The 23,386-nt window shown below is 38.2% G+C and overlaps 1 protein-coding gene across 3 annotated transcripts in view; it reads left to right on the plus strand.

The window, feature by feature from the left end:
* The window catches only part of UHRF2 (ubiquitin like with PHD and ring finger domains 2), a 103,445-nt gene that overhangs the window by 65,042 nt on the left and 15,017 nt on the right, over positions 1–23,386 (plus strand). For 2 of the 3 annotated variants that reach the window (XM_080372296.1, XM_080372295.1), the window contains exons 5-10: positions 968–1,084; positions 2,139–2,248; positions 11,210–11,396; positions 15,342–15,465; positions 15,853–15,960; positions 19,866–19,970. In XM_080372296.1, the coding sequence (XP_080228422.1) occupies positions 968–1,084; positions 2,139–2,248; positions 11,210–11,396; positions 15,342–15,465; positions 15,853–15,960; positions 19,866–19,970 (751 nt within the window). The remainder of the gene's footprint in view (positions 1–967; positions 1,085–2,138; positions 2,249–11,209; positions 11,397–15,341; positions 15,466–15,852; positions 15,961–19,865; positions 19,971–23,386) is intronic. The other variant, XM_080372297.1, reaches the window with a different exon arrangement.

Genomic DNA, 23,386 nt, shown 5'->3' on the forward strand with positions numbered 1-23,386 from the left:
TTACTAGCAACTGAACTTCCTGGTCATCTCTATTCTGATCTCCTTTACATCGAGCATAATGAGATTTAAACTTCCCATTCTTTTACTTCCTTTCTTTAGACAATGAATATATCCCATTCTGATATTTTGAATCTACCAAATTACGCTTTTTTTCTAGTATCCCAATCATTTCTTAAAGCAAAGAACAAATCAACATCAGGAACTTCATCGCACTTCTCTTGTCATTTACAAAATAACGCCAATTGTAATATAATACTGTGTTTTAAGGGTCCATTTTCTGGCCATTTTTCCTGATGGTCCAAATTGTGGCCACCATTGATTACAAAATTGTTTCGATTTATCTTTTGGCATAGGGTCCCCTCCAAACTTACCCTAATTCTTTAGCAAGCATCCGAGGGGAGACCAAAGGGGAATTTCTGCAGAAGCAGAAGAAGCCATTTTGGTACTAAGAATAATTTACCTGATGTTTCATACACTATAATTACAAATGCATACACCTCAAACCAAACATTTCACACACACCCAAAATCCAAGTGTGAAAAAATGTATGCAATACCAAAATCCAAGGCACACATCACCAAAAGTGTAGAGATTAATATGCTTCTGCTGTGTATCACTTTGATGCATCCCAAACAGAGCCCAAACCAAACCAAATCTTTGTGCTTCTCTTTCAATTCCCAATCACCCCCCTTTCGCACAAGAAATACCTCTATGAAGTATTGCACCATTGAGTCGTTGGTCGTTGTGGCTTCAGGGCTGGTCGTATCAAGTCCATGATCACAATGTTGGTGCAAGCTGGAATTTGCCTGGCCAAGCCCCTTTCCCTGGAGAGGTCAGTTGATCCCGGCAAGGCACTAGGGCAGTCCAAACTTTGTCACCAAAATGTTGTCCCGTAGGCAGGCTCGGTACCTGGTGCGCCGTGCCGATTCACACACCGAATCAAGGTATTTTTATTCCTTTATTCTAGGTTGCGTGAAGTAGGCAGCTGGGTGGTAAGCCCACAAATGCCTTGTTCCTCGGTTGTCAGAACTACACTTCTTACACAGTTTAGCATACAAAGACATCAGCCTTCATTGCTTACAAGGTACTTAATTCTTTCATTATTTAGTGTTCCGATTCCTATTTGTCAAATAATTCCCTCACTTCTCATGTTAATTGGTGTGCATTCATTCTCAACTTCTTTTTGGGTCTGGGGGATTTCTTGAGCCAGTGGTCAGTGTGGTCGGTAGTCATGATCTCCTCCTGCCGGAATTACTTTTTCCCTAGTTTTTGCTGAGCTCATTCCTCATGGTGAACTTCCAGTCAGCTCATCTATCTTGTGGGGGTGCTTCCATTTGAAGTTACTCTTTTGGACAAAGGATTTATTGGCGCTCAACAAGGCATTTAGCAGGATATAAAAAAATACATCTTGAATTAACCATTAACAACTTGTTTGTTTCAATTGTTTTAAAGTCAAACTTCTAACAGCACATTTGACTTTATTAATCATTCTCTTAATCATTTGATGTCAGACTCATGGAGTGTTTGTTACCCATCACTGAGATACGGTGAACAGATAGTGCTGTGAAACCTGACATTAATGGTGATACTCACAGTACATGACAGTATTGTACATGTTTTTTGCAGGATTGGGTTTTAGGTTTCCAAAACATTGAGAAGTCATAGAAGGGCTTTTGAAGCTTTCAGTTGCTTTTCTTATTCTATGGGTTCTGAGTAGCATCTGTTACTGCGTCTTGTAATTCATGTTTCTGACACTATGCTTTTATAATGTTGCTTACGCTATATTGGAGGGGATATGATTTTGTCTGGTCTATGGTGTTCTGCCCAAAAGAAACATTCTGAGGTTTTAGAAGCAGAATAACAAAGTTATGGATGGCTGTCAATAACGATGTACTCAGCTGCCAGATAGTCTGAGGGTGATGGGGTAGTCTTTATGTCAGTTTTAAGTCTTATGTTTTAGTTTTCTTAGAAGTTACAGTACTAGACTGAATTTTGTGTGTGAATTGAAATAAATTATCGTATCAGTGAAAAATAAACAGTTGCTAGTTAGCTTTATCTCATTGCTTTAGGATTCATAAAGTACAGAATCTAGGTCTAAGGAACTAAGTTAAATGTAATTTTTATTCTTTGTTTTTCAGAGGCCCAGAAGACACAATAAATGATTGTAAAATCCTTTTTATAGAGGAAATGTACAAGATTGAAAAGCCAGGAGCCTATCCATTGACATTTGGTGATGGAGATTACAAAAGTATGCTTTATTATTATTATTTATAAACAATATAAATAAATATAGGTAAATATTGAATGATATTTCCTTTTTTAAAAAAAAAGAAGGATCAGCATACAGAGGTAACTAATTTTTTTCTGTGTTCAGGAGCGTATTAGTATAGAATCCTTTTTAGATTTCTGTTCTAAAAGTATATTTGCTTAAGGCAGCTCCATTACTTGACGTATTGAGGGACCCATCACATCTTACTGCTATCAGTGGTAAGCAAGGAAAAAGGGGAACATCTGATAACATTCTAAATAAATGCAGAATTAATTTGTAGTGTCAGTTAAGTTCCTAGACAGGTGTCCAGGTCACCAGAACCGCTATTGCAATTGACATGTAATTTAAACTTTCAATAAATTAATGAATGACAAAGATGGAATCAGTCTGTAATGATGCACTTTAACCCTGTTGTTATGTCAGAATTAAGAAGAAGGTAAGGAACTTTGTGCCAGAGCTGTTTGTACCCTGAAAAAGAAGGATAATTAATGTTTGGATTATCATTTGGCCCTGCATGACCTTCTAAAAAACATAACTCCCCAGAACCACAGGAAGGAGTTAGTGGCAGCTTATCTAAAAAGTGTCATTTTATCCTAAGTTTAAAAATATGCTGAAGTTAGGAGTTATAGGTGTTTGTGATAGCAACACAGGGGTAGGATGGCAGCTCTACTAATAGCTGTTAGATACTGTTTTATATTAGACTCCTGCCTCCAAGGCAGTTTTTCTGAACCTTTCTATGTAGCTGTCAGTGCACAAGAACTAGTCTGCTTAGTGTTCATTTGCTGTCATCAAAAAAATTACTGTTTTTTCAGAGGAGCAAAAAAAATATTTGCTGTGGTATTCTTAAAAGTAAAAATATGAATGTCTCTAAATGAACTTCTCATAATTAATTATTCATTATTTATGATTTACTTTCCTCAGATTACTCAAAAAAATTAACTATCCATTCTGTTTATTTCTTCTTGGTCACATTAAAGGGGTTTTGTAATGTCTTAAAACATCTTTTATTTTAAAAAATTGCAGTATGAGAAAGTTACAGATCTACAGATACTGCTTTGCATTTATATACCTACTTATTTTGCAAGTCTAATTGTTTATGAAACTTTTTAAAGGGCATACAAAATTACTGCAGTTCATTCAGTTCTTCCCTGCAGCTACTGTGTAGTGAATTAATTTTTAAAATTATGTCTGTGTGAAGGAAATGGCTGATTAGTATATTGGTGATTTTATAAAATTATCTACAGTGGCACCATTTGATCTGACGTGAGTGTTTATTTATTGTAGAATCATAGAATTATTGAAGTTGGAAAAGACCCTTCAGTTCGTCGAGTCCAGCTGTTAACCTAGCACTGCCAAATCCAACACTAAACTGTGTCCCTAAGTGCCACATCTACACATCTTTTAAATACCTCCAGGGATGGTGACTCAACCACCTCTCTGGGCAGCCTGTTCCAATGCTTGACCACCCTTTTGGTGAAGAAATTTTTCCAAATATCCCATCTAAACCTCTCCAGGCACTACAGGAGGCTGTTTCCTGTTGCCCTGTCGCTTGTTACTTGGGAGAGGAGACCGACACCCACCTCGCCACAACCTCCTTTCCAGCAGCTCTGGAGGGTGTAAGGTCTGCCCTCAGCCTCCTTTTCTCCAGGCTGAAGAACCCCAGTTCCCTCAGCTGCTCATCATAGGACTCGCTCTGTAGACCCTTCCCCAGCCCCGTTGCCCTTCCCTGGACACGCTGCAGCCCCTCTGCGTCCCTCCTGAACACAAACCTGAACACAGGGTTCGAGGTGCAGCCTTCAATCTTGCAATGCTTGCCACATTATTGTTTCAAAGTCAAGCTCTTTATTTTCACTTACAGCTCTTTCCCTCCTGTGTTGAAAGCTATTTCCTTATTGGTAGTCTCTTTGCTTAAACTACTCACATATTGCCATCTGTGTAGAGATTTGCACCACTATGTATGTTTTGTTTCATTCTGTTCCTAGTCCCATTCTTGTACACTTAAGGATACTGTTTACAAACCTTCATAAATAAATGTAACACAGAAATACAATCTTGAGAATGTAACACAGAAATACGATCTTTACAATTGTAACCCTGAAAACTTACTTGATCTGGCAATTTAGCCTTACTTCTTGTTTCAGACTGCTCTTTTTCCTGAGGCCAACCTTCTCACCACACTGCCCTTTTCACTTCTGTTCATCTGATTCTGATTTGTTCACTTATGCACAGTGTACATCGGTTGAGCTGTATGCCGTAAACTGTATACCCTTTACCTCTGGACTGTACTTCCATCCCTATTAGTACTTTGTATCTAAAATTTTAAAATATATAGTTATGTATCTATAAACATACACATAGCTACCTTAGCTTATATGCTATGAAAAGCTGCAGATTTTTGTTACAACAATGGCGGATGAAATTCAAAGAACTAATTGGCCTTAAATACTCTATGACATTGTTGACACACAATCAGAAAACGCATTGACTGTATTTTTGTCTATATTAAGCTACTGTCCATGCCCTTACCAAAAGACAGAATCCCTACTTTGCAAATAATCTTCATCAGATAAACAACGTAGGCTACCTCTGCAGAAAAATTGTTATTCCTTGAGCATACGTTAGGTAGGTTTTGTATGTGTAAATTAGATAAAATGTGTATGACATGTCAATGTATGCTTAGCACTTACAGTTAAAAATAAAGTACTTATTTTCAGGTTATTTAATGGAAATATAAACTCTGCAGCCCAGGAAAAAAGTAGAGCTAAACCTATCAGAAAACTAGAAAACTAAGAAACAACATGCTTGTAAATACGTTTCAAATTTTTATATGCAAAATGGAAATAAGACTTCGATATCAACATATATTACTTCCATCAGAATCCAAATTTGTGTTACGAACATGAGATAACTGTTCCTGCAAAAGAAGAGAATATGAAACGATATATGCAACTAAACTGTACAGTGTTGGTAGGGGTGAACAGAGCTGCCTTCATGTGACCAATAGGGCAGATATAATCAGTGCATTTGACTGAGGTCATGGTTAAAGCAGAAATGGAAGAATTAAAGTTATGTCATGAAGATGACAGTTTGTACCTTGATTGTACGTTGGAGAAAGTTGAAGACTCCAGGTATTGTTTAAATGAACTAGAATATGTCGACCTTTTTGCTTTTTTCCCGTTTTTTTTTTATATAAAAGTATTATTACTAATCATTGGGCTAAGAAACTGGTTTTGCAACCAAACCCAGTAAAATTAATAGGCCTAAACAGTCTGTGGTAGTAAAGAGAGAGAAAAATAAGCAGTTTCTTTTTGGTTTTTATTTATCGGATGAGGTAAAGTAGTGAGTTTCTTTAAGGAATACTCCATCATCACTTTTCCTATTTTTCAAAGCAGATACCAGTTACCTGGGACTTCTTCAGTCTGACATGACTTGAATTGGTGTTGACACCTTGGACAGACCATGAGTTTTGCTTAGCTATACTGGAAAAGCCGCAGATTTGTTGATCAGCATTCTTACAGTGTTTCCTTTCTCTTCAAAACAACCCTGGGCAGATTACTTCTATCTGAATAGTATGCAGATAAGTCTTATAGGTTAGACAGGTAGAAGTAGTACAATGAGAGATTTTGTCTTTCTTTTTAAGTGTATCTGATCTTTGCCTTTGAGGCTTTGTAAAATAACCACTGCTGGTAGCCTTAACACATTTGCTTTTCATGTTTTCCCGTCAGTACATACCTCACTAGACCTTCTATCTGTAGCTCATAATTTTTGCTTTTTAGTGATCCTTCTTTTATGTTCTTCAGCTTTTATATTTTTTCTCTTAAAAAGACAAATCAAACTGCACTGTTCTAGCACTTCTTATCATAGAATGGTTTGAGTTGGAAGGGACCTTTACAGTTCATCTAGCCCAACCCCCCCTGGCATGGGCAGGGTCATCTTTCACTGTATCAGGTTGCTCAAAGCCCCATCCAGCCTGGCCTTGAATGCTTCCAGGAGTGGAGCATCCACAGCTTCTCTGGGTAACCTGTTCCAGTGTCTCACCACCCTCATAAAAAATTTCTTCCTTATATCCAATTGAAATCTACCCTCTTTAAATTTAAAACTGTTGCTCCAGGCCCTGGTAAAAAGTCTTTCCCTGTCTTTCTTATAAACCGCCTTTAAGTACCAAAAGGCCACAATGAAGTCTCCATGCAGCCTTCCCTTCTCTGGACTGAACAAACAGAGCTCTTTCAGCCTGCCTTTGTAGGAGAGGTGTTTCATCCCTCTGACTGATTTTGTGGCCCTCTTCTGGACCTGCTCCAACAGGTCCATGTCTTTCTTGTGCTGGAGATGCCAGAGCTGGATGCAGTACTTGAGATGGGGTGTCACCAGCACATAGTAAAGGGGGAGAATACCCTTCCTTGACCTGCTGGTCTTGCTTCTCTTTATGCAGCCCAGGGTGTGATTTGCTATCTGAGCTGCTCATATACAATTTTTTGTTCTCCAGTATCCCGAAATCCTTCTCTGCAGGACTGCTGTCAATCCATTTATCACCCAGCCTGTACTGATACTGGGAATTGTCCTGCGCAGGACCTAGCATTCAGACTAAGTGAATTTCATGAGGTTCACATGGGCCTACTTCTCAAGCCTGTCAAGGTCTCTCTGGGTGACGTCCCTTCCCACTGCTGTGTCAACTGGGCCATTCAGCTTTGTCATCCACAAACTTGTGAGGGCACACTCAATCAATTCCACTATCTATGTCATTGATGAAGGTATTGGTGTTTGTCTCAATATAGACCCTTGAGGGACACAACTGGTTTCCAGTTGGACATCGAGCCACTGAAAGCAGACTGTCCGCTCTTTGCTAAGAGTTCATCCATCAAACCCATCTCTCTCCAATTTAGCAGCAAGAATGTTGTGAGAGACTGTATCAAAAGCCTTACAGAAGTCTGGGTAGATTTCATCTGTAGTTCTTCCCCTGTCCAGTGGTGTAGTCAGTCCATTGTAGAAGGCCACTGAATCAGTCAGGCATAATTTGCCCTTGGTGAAGCCATGCTGTCTGTCTCCAGTCACCTCTCTGTGTTCCATATATTTTGACATGTCTTCTGGGAGTCTGTGTTCTGTGACATACTGGGCACTGAGGTGAGTCTGACTGGTCAGTAATTCCCAGGGTCTTCCTCTTGCTCCTTTTTAAAGAAGGGTGCAATATTCCCTTTCCTCCAGTCACTGGGGACGTTCCCTGTCTGCCATGACTTTTCAGATACTGTGGAGAGTGGCTTGGTACCTTCAGTCTATTCCCTCAGGACCCTGGGATGCATCTCATTGGGTCCCATGGCCTTATGTATATTCAGGTTCCTCAGGAGAGCTTGAACCTGGTTTTCTCTTACAGTGGGAGAGACTTCATTCCCCGGGTCCCTGCCTTGAAGTTCAAGGACCTGAGAGATGTGGGATGATTACCATTGGAAACTGAGGCAGAAAATCTGTTGAGTCCCTCAGCCTTCTCTGTATCGGTTGCCGCTAGTACTTCTGTCTCGTTTGAGGGAGCAGAGAAAAGAAGGGGTGGGTGGGTGCATTTTTCTTTAATCTTCCTTTTCTGACCAACCTTCTGACCATTCTTATTATTCTTTGCATCCCGTGCCAAATTCAGCTCCGGCTGTGCCTTGGCTTTCCCAATCCTATCCCTACACATCCAGACAGTGCCCCTATATTCTTTCCAGGGTACGTGTCCCTGGTTCCAGTGCCCGTGCATTTCCTTCCGATGCTTTAACTTGACCAGGAGGTCCTTGCTCAGTCATGCTGGTCTCCTGCACTCCTTGCCTGATTGCTCACGCATGGGAATTGAGAGCCCTTGGGCTGTAAGACAAATGTCCTTACGGAGCTGCCAGCTCTGTTCTGTTCCTTTATCCCTGGGGGCAGTGTCCCGGGGGGTCCCATCCTGTAATTCCCTAAACAACTGAAAGTTCACTCTCCTAAAATTCAAGGTCTTGACTCTTCACCTGGCCCGTATCCCTCGAGGTTGTGAATTTTACCAGGGAATGGTCACTGCAGCCCAGGCTGCCACTGGTCTTGACTTCTGTAATTAGTTCATCTGTGTTGGTAGGCAACAGGTCCAGTAACACTTCTCCTATGTGGGGCTGTCTGTCACCTGGATTAAGAAATTATCTTCGATGCTCTCCAAGAGTTTTCTGGACTGCTTAGAGCTTGCTGTGCTGCTTTTCCAGCAGCTGTCAGGGTGACTGAAGTCCCCAAGCTGGATCAGAGGCTGTGAGTGTGGGGCTCCTGCAGCTGAAGTAAGAAGTCTTCATCATCAGCGTCCTCGTGATTGGGTGGCCAGTAATAAGCACCAACCATGAAGTTCCTTTTGTTGGCTTGGCCTCTTATTTTCACCCACAAGCTCTTGACCTGTTCATTGCTGTGTTTCACAGACAGGACTGTGCAATCAGGCCACAGAGGGCAGATCACCTGCTCCTCCTTCCTTGCCTGTCCTTTCTGATCATTTTGTAGCCCTTGTTTGCAGCGCTCCAGCCATGTGATTTGTCCCACCAAGTTCAGTGACAGCGATTAGATCATAGCTTTCCAGCTGCACAGTTGCTTCCAGCCCCTCCTGTTTGCTGCCCATGCTACATGCACCAGTGTAGAGACATTTCATTTGGGGTATTGACCATGTCAGTCACCTTTTCAGAGAAAAAACCCCTAATTCCTTTGAGGCATTTCACAGGTTTTCCCCTGTTGATTCCTAATACATCAGCAGCTCCTGACTTTTCTTTGTTACTCAAAACTTTGTCCCCTTCCCTTTCTAAGTCTAGTTGTTTCCACCTTTGAAGATAAAAGTATTCTTGAAGGTCCTTCAGAAAGGCTGCAGATGTACCACAATGCTTGGCATTCCAGTCCCCCTTTCATAGAAGACTTACAGTCTGGACTTTCTCTCCAGAGGTTTTACAGTGATATATCTATGTGAATCAAACTTTCTGTAGGGGTATTCAGTTGGGAAGGCAGATTTTTCTTCAGCAGGAAGGCGCTGGGATTTCTGTAAACCCTTAGTTAGTCCTTTCCTTCTCAGTATGCATAGGAAAAAAATTAAAAATATACAGAACTCTGGATACGTCAGAGATCCATCTCATCTTTCTATTCAAGAATCAGCTCCTAGAAGGAATATTTACTTTGATTGCTTATGTTATCCAAGCAAACTAACTTACAAGGAACTGACAAGCTATACAGCTTCTCAAGGTGGCAACTTAGACCATGACTCCTGGTGAAGAAAATTATAAAATAAAGCTGAGAGGAGATGGAAACTTGAATACTGTTCTCTTGCGCTATTCAGAGAAACATGGGGTAGTTCTCCATATTTGAGGTTTGACAAATTCTAGTCTTCCCTTAAAATCAGAAAGGCATCAGTCCTTTAATATGAAAAAAAATCTCTGTTTTCCTAAGGGTTAAATCTTTCACGGGAACAGGCAGTGTTTTCTTAAATCATATGATTTGTTGCTTGTGCCCTTCTCTTTTTGTCTTATATTCTTTCTGCATAGCATCTATGGAAGAACCTGATGTTCATGCTGCCTCCAAAGGGCTGTAGGGAGTTTGGGTTTGAGGGCATTGTTTGTCTTCATTTTTGTAGTGGGGCTGCTCCTCAGATTCCTTATTAATGAACTTGCGTGTGACATCATGGACACATTAAATAAGGTTTTGTTCCAGAGAATGAGAATTTTATTTTTTGTACAACTGATGACTTTTGGGTATTTTGGACAAAGATTATGATAGGAATAAGTTTGTCTGTCCTTCTAGGTCAGTTGTCCTTTAGAGTAGACATTGACTAGACAGTTCAGAAGTTCCTCAGATAGGTTGCCTATGGACTTAGGAGAAAATTTATCCCAAGCATTGGTATTCCAGCTGTTTATGTTTCTGAGCTTCTGCACCCTGTGGGTTTTTTTTTCTTCCAGAATGGTACTCAGAACATTTTATGGCCCATTCTAAAATTTAAGAAAAGTGTTCTCTCTGGTGTCTCAAGTGTCTAGATTCTACAGCTTCCTACTTCCAGCTCCAGACTCTCAAGTGGTCTTTCTGGTCTTGTCTTCTGATTCAAAGCTAATTACTTCTTTCAGATAAAATACTATTTCCAGAGAAGTTTGGAAGTACTCTGTTAATTATTGTATTACACTAGTTTACGGTCAATTTCACTTCCGTGGCATTTCTAGATGACTTTTGCACAGAAAAAATAAATGAATTTGTTTTATTTTAATGTTGGAATTCTTTGGGCTGTAGTCAAGTTCACTTCTGAAGTCTTCTCTCATTTCTCTGGACTTTCTACTTGTTTCATACATTTCTGACTAGTCATTCTGACTAAAGACTGTAAGTGTTTAATTCTGCTAGAAGTATTCAGTGATTCTTCCCTCTCCTCTTGCATCTCTAATTTAGGCTACTACATGTTTTTCTCTTGTATAAAAGCATTTTTTTCCCTGATTGAGGAACCAATTGCAGTGATTTTCTTTCATAGTGGGGTTCATGGGTCCAAATTTCCAAGTGAGCTGACGCAGAAAGTTAGTGTTTCTGTGTATATAAACTAAACTGTTGCTGTGAAACAACTGGTTATTTGTGGGGAAAAGAGCTGTTCCAAGTTGTACTTGTATCTTATTTGACTGTTACCAGTTGCCTAATTGGAATTTCTTCATGGCTGTATTTAACAAGACTCCCACTAGAGATTGTGCAAGGCTCCATCTGTAGGGAGAGTGTGCAGGTGGCGTGTTGGGAGTGGGAGGGGAGAAAACAAGAGAGGTTAGTAATTTTCTTCACTTCTTGCTTATACAGCAGAAGAAAACCCATTAGCCTGGGTAGTCAAATACCTCATTGTAAGAAAAAAACATTTTTAAGAGGGCAATGTTCATCTGCAAAAGTAATTTTTTCCTGGTAGATAGAGTAATGCACTTCTCTAAGATACATGGTATTTGAATTTTTCTTTGTTTTTGACAGGAAAAAGTGGCCCTGAATGCAAGCACTGTAGGGCTGATCCAGATAAGGAGTGCCGGTTTTGTTCGTGTTATTTGTGTGGTGGAAAGCAGGATGCTCACATGCAGCTCCTATGTGATGAATGTAATATGGCTTATCATATATACTGCCTGAACCCTCCCTTAAGCAAGATACCAGAAGATGAGGACTGGTAAATATACAAGGATGATTTACTTACCTATTTTGCCATTCTATACATGGTACCTTTTTGTTATTTGCACTTCATGAGAGATAATACTGAAGAATTCTTTTAATTCTGCCTTTTTTAATCCATCTACTTAATGTAAGTCTTATGTTTTCTGTCAAGGTAATTCTTTTAAATAATTCACAAAGGATTAGTAGTGAGCTTTAATGACCATTATGGATTTTCAGAACTGGTATGTTTATTTTATTCATTATGATCATTATGATCTTCTGTGGCATTATCTGATCTGATTGTGTTTATCAACAGTGGTGTTCTCTAGTCTTTTAATTTTGTTCAGGCTTCATGGCTTGAACAATTCTCTTACGCTTACCCTTCTTTTTCCCTTCATCCTCTGTCCCTGTTGCTGCCTCTGTGCCCCTTCTGTGTCTTCTGTTCCTCCATTCTCCATTGATTTCTGCTGTGGGAGGACCAGCACCTTGCTACTCTTCATTTCTACTGTCCCTGGTTCTGCCAGTAGGAAAACCAAGCTAACTGACATTGTTAAATCAATATAATTGTATTTTGAAGTGAATCTGCATGCACCCATTAGCTGCCCATTAAGTTATATTGGGCTCTGAACTGTTTTGTATCCTTATAGCTATCTACAACTTACATGGTGCGTATTTATCACCTGCCTGTGACTTACATGAGATGCTAATCCTTTATAAAAGAGTAATAAGTAGAACTTTATTTTGATAAAGTTTTCCAATACATAGACATCAATAAATGTCTAAGATGGCTGTGAATACATTTTATGGAATGTCTTTGGACCTTGTGATTAAATTTTATATAAAAATCTGTGTAAGTGCTTTGGAAATTTTAACATTCTGTGGAAGTAAATGACTGTATCTCCTGTATGTGGATGCCATGGTAGGTTTGCTTATTGGACAGTGCCTAATGATCTGCGTTTTTTCTCGGGCATTGTATTTTTTCTTAACTCCTTCTATGTTCATGCCAGTGTGATTTAGTGATTGAGACCATTAACAGAGATAGGTGTTTCTAAGTGTGTACTTTTGGCCACAGGATACTGTTGTTGGAAGCTGGTCTTTTTCCCATAAAATTTCTGCCCTGAGAAGAGTTCTATTCATTTTTGGAGGAACTGCCGTCTCGAAACACTATCTAAAAATTTTTCAGTACCTATTAGAAGTATGTATGGGTCATTTGAACTAAAAATAGCATTTATTTGAATATTGTCTATGTGCCTTCCACTTCTTGCATCTGCAAAATGATTACAGTGTTTATTCAGCAGTGTTTATTACACAGCATGTCACTCTGAACTATTCCAGAGTTTTCTGCTGTCAAGGCAGACTGTGTGTGACATCTTCTTGCTTCCCACTACTTGTTAATACAAGTGAGTTGATGTCACTTGTTGGAAACCATTCCCAGCACACAAATGGTTTATTACTGACTGCAATACATAAGCAGTATTCTTACCTGATTGCACCTGACCTTTGGATATAGCAGCTGGGAAGTTCTTTTTTTACTTCCTTCATTCAGAATATTCAATGAGACCATCTATCTGGAAGTACACATCTGTTCGGTCCTTCCATTCTTCAGTTGCTCCTTACTCTAAGAATCAGTTCTAATCCGGTACTCCAGCAACAGTAAAGCCCATCTGTTTTCCGGTACTAGTCACAGGAGAGTTTCTGATAAAGAAAATACATTGCCACAAAACCCACAAATCCTTTGTTCTACTGTGGAAACAATTGATTCTCTCTGGTTTCTTCTACACCCTCAAATACAGAGAAGGTTTGATAGGCACGTCAAGATACTGATACTGAAACCTCACCAGCCATCAGCATCTCTTTGGTTTAGCTAGTGTGCTAAAGTTATCGTGGCCTGCTGAGTGCTTCAGATGTTTTTCAGATTAGGTATTAGTGTTCTAGTCTTCACCAGTACCCATTCTTTTTCAAAAGCTTCTTATGAAACATTCTTATGAGTTGTCCTACTTCTATTTCAGAGGGCTACATGAAGAACAGAAATTTTTTCAAGATGTAGCCTTTACTGCTTAGTTCTCCCTACCCTCTTCCAATAGTACCACTATAACTGCGCTGCATAGGTACCAGGACTGTTTTCCGCCATACAGAAGATTTGGTGCTTTGTAGACAGCCACTACTGACAACTTGGTCTTTAGAGTCCCTCAGGCTGTATGTTAAGTGCACTTCTGGACCCTTCCACTTACATTTCTGGCCAAAAAATGGTGAATTTCCACAAGTAGTAGAAGTTTAATTCATATAACTAAAATGTCTGAAAAAATGGCTGCTGTGTAATTATATGATTCTTAATATTTGTTGAAGTAGGTAGATAGATGCATCTGTGGATGAAGTCACTGGATGGAGGAGATACTGTTAATGGAGCTGGCTTGTGACAGTTAATTTTGTGATACTTATTGATACCAGCCCTGTGCTGTCTTAATGCTTGGTCATATGTAGGAGTGCAGTTGCACTGGGCAAAGCAGTATCTCCTACCAAGGATGAGGTCTATGTTCTCCCTTCTTCTTGAATACTAGCAAAGAGTCATGGCTGTCTGATCCTTAACTTCTTCACAGGTTTTGTTTGTTTTAGAAGTGGAGAAATTTCCATTTAGTATTTTTATAGTATAAAATCTGGCAAACTATGCAGGGGCTGAGCCTGCAGGTCAGGAAAGAATGATGTTTCTCCTGCAGAGATTAAGCCACTTCACATGCAAACAGTATTTAATATTCCATACAAAACTCAATTTAAAAAATATAAAGCTAATATGGTTATCCTACCAAGAGGCAAGAAATGCCCTAATTAATTCACCTTGTGAGTCTGCATTATGTCATGTTCCTTTTTTTAATTGGTTATTGGGTACTCTTTTTTTAAAAAAACAAAACAAAACAACTGTGATATCATTCAAATTCTTAGTGTTAGGCAGTTACAGCATCTTGTATTATTTTTATTTTCTCTTTATCTACAGAGCTTCATTGTCTTGATGGTTCAACACCTTTGTTGTCATAGTGATATCTGTCCCTGTGGACATTAATCATTAATTGTTCTATTCATGTACAAGAGTTAATTCTTATTTCCAAAACAGTCGTCGTAGTAGTAGTAATACTACTACTAGTGGTAATTATCCAAACTAGGTGATCAATGTTAATGTAGTTCAGGCTTCCTCTACTAGTGGCATATGGGCCAAACCCAGCCCATGGGAGCCAGAAACATGGGCAATTAATTGCCTTTGCATTGGCATTCCTGGAGTGGAATAAAAGTGTGATTAGAAGCAGCAAAAGGACCAGTGTACTTCCTTTCTCTCTCTACTTGTAGTCACTGCATACTGCTGTCTCCTGCTTTCTCACCAGGGTGCCTGTGCTACCTGGAGTGAGTCTCAGCTCAGTATTACAGGTGGCTTCAGTGTTGTCGAGTGAATGAATGAGTGTGTGCCTGCGTGTGTGTGTGTGCGCATATACACACCTTAACATGATAATCTTGGCTCTGTTTGACCTTCAGCTGTCTGCAGTGAAATATGTTGCACTAGCCACAAAAAATAAGGGTAGAGTGGGCAGGACATAGAAGCAGACCATGAGTACTGGTTAGCAGCATACACTGATCTTGGCTGTCTTCTTTATGTGATCTAAATGAAAGAGGACAGAATGAAAGAGCATACAGGAGATATCGGGGCCTCTCACAGATCATGTGAGGAAGAATAGTTAAATGTTTTGCCTCTAGCACTCTACCTTCAAAGATATTGAAATGCCCTTTTTTGAAGTTGACAGTATTTGTTCATGTTGGGTTTATTTTTTAAGCCATAGGCTTCAGCTGCTTAAGACTGGTATATGTTTGCTAGCTTGAAATACTCAGTCAAGATAAACAAATTGACACTATTTTGGCTACAAGAAATGTGTTGCCATTATTATGAAGTAATTGAGAATTTACTAAAACCTTTTTTTAGGTATTGTCCTTCCTGCAAAAATGATTCTAATGAAGTTGTAAAGGCTGGAGAAAAGCTCAAACAGAGTAAAAAGAAAGCAAAGATGCCATCTGCCAGTACTGAAAGCCAGAGAGACTGGGGCAAGGTAGAGTGTATTTTAGAAATAGCCGTTACTCTGATTGTTCATGTATGTGCTACATCTATAATTCTACTTATATATGCACTACACAAAATTCAGTACTGGGTTGCACAGACAATAAGACAATGTTTAATCCTGCCCACTATCTACTGGCAATTAAAGCAGTGGAAGAATTATTAAGGTGACTAGAGGTAAAAAAACCCACAACCAACCCCTAATCTCTCCCGCAAACCCATAAACATGTATTATTTACTTAACATTCCTTTTAACAACTGTTAATGTATTTTAAAGTATGTGTTTGTTATAACGATCAGATTTCTTGATATCTGCATTGAATGTGCAAATAGTCTTCCATAGTATAATACTAATTTTTTTTGTCTGATGTATTTTTAGGGCATGGCCTGTGTTGGTCGCACTAAGGAATGCACTATTGTTCCTTCAAATCATTATGGACCTATACCTGGCGTTCCTGTTGGGACAACCTGGAAATTCCGAGTTCAGGTGTGTTGTTTTAGTATTAGCTGTATTTGAAGTAAATAGAAATAATAATAAATGGGTTGGGCAGTAAAATAAATTTAGATTGACAATTGTCATTTTCACCAGAACTAAATAAAGCAAATACATTATGATTCTAATATTGGAATGGATGACAATAGCAGTGAAGGCTGAAGTATACTGATTTACACTAGAATTTAATAAGAAGCATGTGGTCATTAGGATAAACAAATTTCACATGTTAAAATTCTAAGTGGGATACTTTAGTCAATAGAGTCAAGTATTTTTGGAAGTATACTTCACATGAACTGATTATCCCACTTAGGAGATGTAGACTGTAGATTTTGAAGATGTTAGATGATATAACTGTAAATTGAATCCCTCTTGGGTTTTTTGGTCGTACATAATATATGTCCATATCTTCTATTAGGCTGATGAACAGCTTAAAGCACTGTAAGCCTGTACTGCTAGCTGTCCATTCAGCCTTTTCTGTTTCTTGCACTGTCTTATTTTCTGATGCAGGTATTTCATAGACTATTGTAAACTGGGCTGTTAAAAAAACTGACAGAAAAATATCCCGCCTGGTGTAGGAGTGGAGCTAATTTTCCCAGTCAGTTTTACATTTTGGTTATACAAGCACACTGCCAATACTCAGAGGGACAGGAAAAAACAAAGTAGGGTGGATAGGACAGCTTAATTTTGTGCCAGTACTGATTTTTGTGGTCTCAAAGTGTTGCACAAACTACAAATTTACATCCTTTTGCCCCAGCCTTATCTGATAGCACTGATTTTTGGTTTATCTTTGGATTTTTTGTTGTTGTTTTCAGTCAAGGAGATACATACTTATTTATTTTCAAAATAAATTATTTATTTATCTCTTGCATGTGTAAAGGATTGTAATTGAGTGTTTTTCATCATATTTGGAAGAACAGGATCAGGTTTTTTGAACTGCTTGAAGAGGGGCAAGTGAAGAATCAAAACCCACTTCTGATTTGTTTTCTGAACTTTTCATCACCTGCCTTCTCATGAGAAGAAAACAGATGTTTTATTATTCAGTTGGTACAAGATAACACTTAGCGGGCAATTTTCTTCTGATGGTGATGTCTTCCAGTCCTGTGTGAAGAATTCTGGATTTGGAAAGCCATGCAAGTTTTAAGGCTGATATGGTTAGCAGCAGACATTTTCCCTTTAGCAACAGTTTTTGGTTTCTCTCCTTGGTAGAAAGCACAGTGAAGCAGTTGTAACCTAAACGAGTTGTTTTGATCCTTTCTCACCTTGATGTCCATTGTTAGCTCTACCATCGATACAAGCCTTAGATGAAGCAAATCAGATTTGTGATTTAAAATTATAATGTTCATCATACCAGTGATGTTACACAGAATAAGTTGCTGAAGAGGAATATTCAGTTTTGATTCTTTGGGATTTTTCATGGTTTGAAGAGCTTTTTTGTGAAAGGAATTGAAATAAATAGTTACCTTTTGTTGGCTTCCAGATTGCTAATTAAAGTCTCATAAGTAAGAAGTTTCTAAAATCACTTATGCAGACTCAAAATCTCAAAACTATTTTCACTGCTTCAACAATAATTAAAATTTTTAGTTTATCTTTTTGTTAGGGATTCCATTGGTGACACAAAAGGTAATAGTTTTCAAATAGAACTAGTGCTGGTAGGAAAAGGGAACAGAATTAGAGCGCTGCTTTTTTCAGAAGATTAAGCAGAGAATGCTACTTATATATATGTATCTGTGGACTAGACATCAAAAGACAATTACCCTTTCGACATAATTATTTAATTTAGGGTACAAATTAAAGAGTTTGTCCTTTTTTTTCCCTGAAGATTGGAATGTTTTCTACATAGGAAGTTAAATTACACTGTTGTTTCTCATATGACTAGTCTATTGTATGAGAAACGAGTTTGCTCAGCAAATCTGTAAGAATTTAGAGACTGTAGTTTCTTTATTTCTGATTTGCATAGTTTTTTATGACACAAACTCTCTTTTCCCTAGAAGGAAATTGACTTAAGTATTGCTTCTGAAGAGAGCATCTGAAGAGCATCTTTGACATGAATTACTTATCAGAGTTCGTCTTTGGGGTGAATCACTATCAGAAACCTAAATTTAATTGATAAAACCTGGAAAAGAAAGAAGGGAGGGAGGAATGAATGAAAGGATGTATGATACAGCAGGAAAGAGGAGCTCAATAGTGGGGCCTTTTTATTCAGCATACTCATAAATGGTCTGGAAAAACTGGCAAATAGCTGATAAAGTTAAGTGAGAGTGCTAAGTCATTGTGGATAGTAAATGTGGGGTGGGGAACAGTTCTAACTACATAATTTGTAATGGGCTTTCAGTTACTTATTCTTGTTATTTAGCAAAGAGTTCTTCTAATAGCTAATTTTGAAAATAAGTCTTCTTAATACCCAATAGTGATAAAAAAAAATCAAGCATTAGATTATTGTGAAAGGAATGGGTCAGGAAAATAAAACGTTATTATGAACAACAGTCAGGATAATTAAAGGAGTGGAATGGTTTTCATTCAACTGGAAAGACTTTTCTTTCTGAAAGAATGTTGAAACCTGGTGTAGTGTAGAGGACTATGAAAGGAGGTACAGTATGAAAAATGTAATTAGGGACCAATATACATGTACTGTTGTAATGCAAAAAGGGATCATCAAAAAAAAGGGCAGCTACCCCCTTCAAAATGAACAAAAGTAGTACTAGTTCATATGACAAGCCGTACTACTGTACATGGGTTTTTCTCTGGGTTACTATGAATCCAAAAGTTTAAAGTAGTTCAGGAAGTCTGAGCCACAGACAGCTGGATTCTGAGAAGTTGTGCAATAAGTATCATTGTGTTCTTGCATAGTTTTCATACTGTTCACAGCTGTTGTCTGTTATTAGAGACAGCATTTTTGGCCAGCTGGACCTTTGATCTGATGTATTGTATTATGAAATTGCAAGACTATAGCAGAAAAATGTTAAACTTTCATGGAAGTTGCTTAGAAGTGTAGGCTGGGAAAAGGAGTTCAGGAGTGGGAGAGGCAGAATGAGAAAAACAGGAAAAGTCAAGGTCTGAAGGAAGATAAGAAGGTAGGAAGAAGGATCATAATGGGTTTTCTGCTGGGAACCTTCATTCTGTCGATAGTATTTTTGGCTTTGTGTACTGAGAAAATACGTAATTAATATGTCGCGCTTTTTTTTATTCATAAAGGTATTTTTTTAATATGCTTTGGTAGTTTGAAAGACATTAGATAATTCTTTGTGGGAGAGATGTTTCAGTAGACTTCAATGATGTTGCTGGTTTATGGTACTGCTGCAGCTCCCAAGCGGTCTGGTCGCAGCGTAGTTGCTCATTCATTACGGAGAGTTGTCCTGGTTGGGGAACTAGCATATGATCCATATGTTGTTGCAATGGCTTCTTCTGTTTCTGTAGGCAGAGTGGTAATACTCCTCTGTGCTGGTCACATTTACAGTGCAGTAGCTTAATAATACCTGACATGACGATCTTTACACAGGTCAGTGTAATCTTAGTTAAAAATTGTGAAATATTACCAAACTGGCAAATACCGTCTACTTTGGCTTGTCTGAATGACTGTGCAAGTGGAGTATGGCAGTGAGTACAGTCTTAACTACTGCTTATGGAAAGAATCATGGAGGTTTTTCCCAAAGAAGAAAGTGTACCTTTACATCTTCCTGTGTCACCACAATCCTACATTGTCCTTCCATTTATTTAGTGTCCTTACTTTTGGGTTTTCTTCCTTAAAGACAAATGGATTTCTCACTTTCACTGGCAGCCTTACATTAACTATTTACAGACACCACCTCTGTACAATTTTTTAAGCAGAAAGTAAAAGTGATTGTAAATAGCTGGTTGTTTGAAAAAAATGCTAGAAACTGGCTTTTGTCTGTTGCCAGGTGAGCGAAGCAGGTGTTCACAGACCACATGTGGGTGGAATCCATGGACGCAGTAATGATGGAGCTTATTCACTTGTATTAGCTGGAGGATTTGAAGATGAAGTGGTATGTCATCTATGCAAGCAATGGTTTTGCTGTTCTAATGCATCAGTGTTTGTGAAGATAGAGCTATAGAATCACAGAATCATAAAATTTTTTAGGTTGGAAAAGACCTTTAAGATCATTGAGTCCAACCGTTGCAAATACGACCATGAAAAAAATAACTGCTACTGATAGCAAACAATATTTTTTTTAGAATTCTGGGGAGAATTATGTAAGCAAATCTTTCTTAAAGAATGCTTATGCTTTTACTTATACTCAAGCAAAATAAGTCAATTACAGCTGGACTTCACATTGTTTAGGGTAGTTAAATTTCAGTATACTTTCAGAGTCTGAATTTGGTATTATTTAAAATTTGATTGTGTAATTACATGCAAATAGTATGTTTTATGTTCTGCTTTGTCATGGTTTTTATTACTTTCAAGACAGATAAATGCCTCTTCCTTTGGGTTTGTTGTGTTTCTAAATATGTGATACCTTTATTTTAATGAATCAAGAACAAAAGGTACATGTTACTTCATTCCATGAAGTTCTGAAGGTTCTTGAATCCTACTGATGAGCACTTTCAGAACTCTGCAGTTCAAGTCTCCAAGTCTCAAAATCTTGTATTATGATCTCCAAAGGTGCTGGAAAATAAGAGTATTTTGATGTTAGCGTTTAAGCAGAGCAATGAAAGCAATTACGCTGCTAAACAAGTCAGTAACTGCATCCTACTTTCATCTCATTATGTTGACCAACATTTATGAATAGATTACTGTTTTCTGCAATTAAATAATGTTTACACAGGGTACATCCCTTCCTGCCTTTCTGCTCCATCAGGTGGAATTTTGAGTCATGCATCAGGTGAAGGATAAAGCAGTAAGCAATCTGTTTTTTTAAAACATGCATATCTGTTAATCACAAGGAAAAAGGCACTGGAAAAAGAAACAAGCATCTGAAATAGCATCTGAATGTGACTTACTCTTTGCCAACAGCACCTACCAGCTACTGCTTCTGCAGGGGATTGCCTCTGAAGGAGTTTGTGTCTGTTTTTGAACAAGTGAGGAGGTATTTGGTGTTGTGATACATTACTACTACATCCTTAGAGTGAAACCCAACTCAGTCTCCAGGACCTTTAGCCAGTGGGTCATAAGAATACTGTTGCTCAGGAGCTATACCTGCTATGCTAGAATGCTGCAGACTCCTTTTTCTTTTTTTTCTTTCTAGTGGTGATACTGAGGTCCCCTTATTTCTGCTGCTGTAATTATTCAAATTATTTAATAAACTTAGTGGGATCCTTTGCATGTTTTTTCCAGTTCACCTAAGTGATGTTGTGAACATGTGTTTTTGTGGACACCTAAGTATTGTAGTCTAGATGGCATATATAATTTTGAAGAGGCATAGCTGGGGAGAAAGATTGGAGAACACCAGCTTTTTTTGTAGTTCTCTAAACTAAGAATGCAAGAGTTGGTTTTTTTTCCCACGTACATTTTTTGAATTAGTTTTTCTTTGATTCTTTTTTCAGATACCAGATTTTATTTCCAAATTTGCTTCCATTTTCCCCACTTTTTGGAAAAAGTTGAAATTAAACTTCTGTAAGAGTATCCACAGCAAAATCAAATTCTGTACTTAAAAGTATCCTAAGTACAGTATATCATTCAACAAATGAAACTTAAATAAAAATTCAGATAAAATCCTCTGGTCACATTTAGTCACTCTGTTGTATGAGAGCAAGAAAAGAGAGGTGACTTCTGCTTGAATTTCAGTAGTATGATATAGGTACTTGTGTACAAGTTTTTACAAAATTGAGAAATAAATACATTTTAGAAGACTTTTACTGCATGTTTATAAATTTCATGCAGTATTTATGCACAATGCTGACATGCTACCTTAATACTCTTCATGTGGCTTTAAATTAACAGTTTACTGTTGGGGTAAAGTAATTGCAAAAGTATATTGCAGGAAATGGAATACACTGTCTAGCTTTCAGATCATGCCATTTTTATGCCTTGCCTTTGGAAACTTAGTGTCCTGCAGACCCAGACTTGTCCACAACTTTGCTCAAGTTGGGGTGTTCTGGATGTACTGGAGTACACAGTTAACGATGAGTTCTGTCAGTACAGGATCTTCTCTCAAGATTAGAAGGGGGTACAGTCATAGTTTAAAAAATGAGCTTTGGGTGAAACTATTTTGCACCTGAAGCTTAACCTCAATCTGAATTACATGCATACAAAATTTTTGCACATTCATCTGTCTCTTGTAAACGTTTAACCTTGAATTTTAGTGACCAAGGTACATGGTACCTATTTGAAATACAGTACTACAGTAGTTAGCTTTAGGGTCTGGTCTTGTTCTTGATAGTAACCGTAACAGGAACATTAGCTGAAGAAATTAGGAATTCTTTCAGGAATTTTAAATCTAAGAATTATTTCAGAATAGACTAACATTCAAAAGTTAGATGTTGGTCATTAACAGTAATTGTCCAATCACAGTGTTCAGGATACAAATATTTTGACTTGTCTGTTCATCAAATCAAGTAGCTGAAGAAATTTCACTTTTGTGTTGAAAAATTGCCCTCCTATTTTGGTATCAAAGTTTTTATGTATCAGGGTTAAAACTGCTGTTTGTTTTCAAAAGTGTCAAGATCCATGTTTCTTCTGGCTTGTGGTAGTGTTGTAAAGATGATAAAGTAATTGTGCAGTGTGCCTAATTTAATCTGAACAAAGATTGTTTCTTCTTTAAGTGCTTTTGCATACAGGATCATATGGGAAATCTCTCTAAACCAAGATTCTGAATCTCTTGGTCAATAATACCTGCTGTGATCATTCACATCCTCTTGTGAAAGATTCTGAGAGTATAAAAGAGAATAGCGTCTCTAATGACTCAAAAGGGACCCCAAGCAAATATACCCATTGCTTAGGTGATATTTTATACCAAACCCATTCAGTGCCTGGAACCTAGCATTTACAAACCACTTCATGAAATGGCTAGCTGTCCATTTTAAATGTTCTGTGTCTTTGCACTAATCTTGTGTACGGGTAATCAATTCCAAGGTGTCATGATGCCACTTGTTTGAAATAGTCCAATTGAAAATAAAAATTATTTAGCTCACTAGATTTGCCCAAGCCCTGTGATAAGGTTATAACATTTCAGAACCTCTGCTTATTGTGCATTGCATGGTGAAAGCACTTGTTAAGTTCCATCAGTGCCAAAGGTGCAGTGCCAGTACTGCAGTGAATTGCATACTTAAATAGCTTTAAATCCAAATCAAGTGGCAATAGGAGCCTCCTGACTGAGTCAAAGTGGTTTATATCCAAAGACCACTGTGAGTAGCATTTTGCCGAGGTATGTGTTTATGACCTGCTGCTGTATTAACCAGTTTGCTGGGTTTACCTGGGTCATCTGAATCCAGTGTGAGCCCTGGTACAGAAGAGATGTAGTAT

Source organism: Falco punctatus (assembly GCF_963210335.1).
Source record: "Falco punctatus genome assembly, chromosome: Z".
Lineage (NCBI taxonomy): Eukaryota > Metazoa > Chordata > Aves > Falconiformes > Falconidae > Falco > Falco punctatus.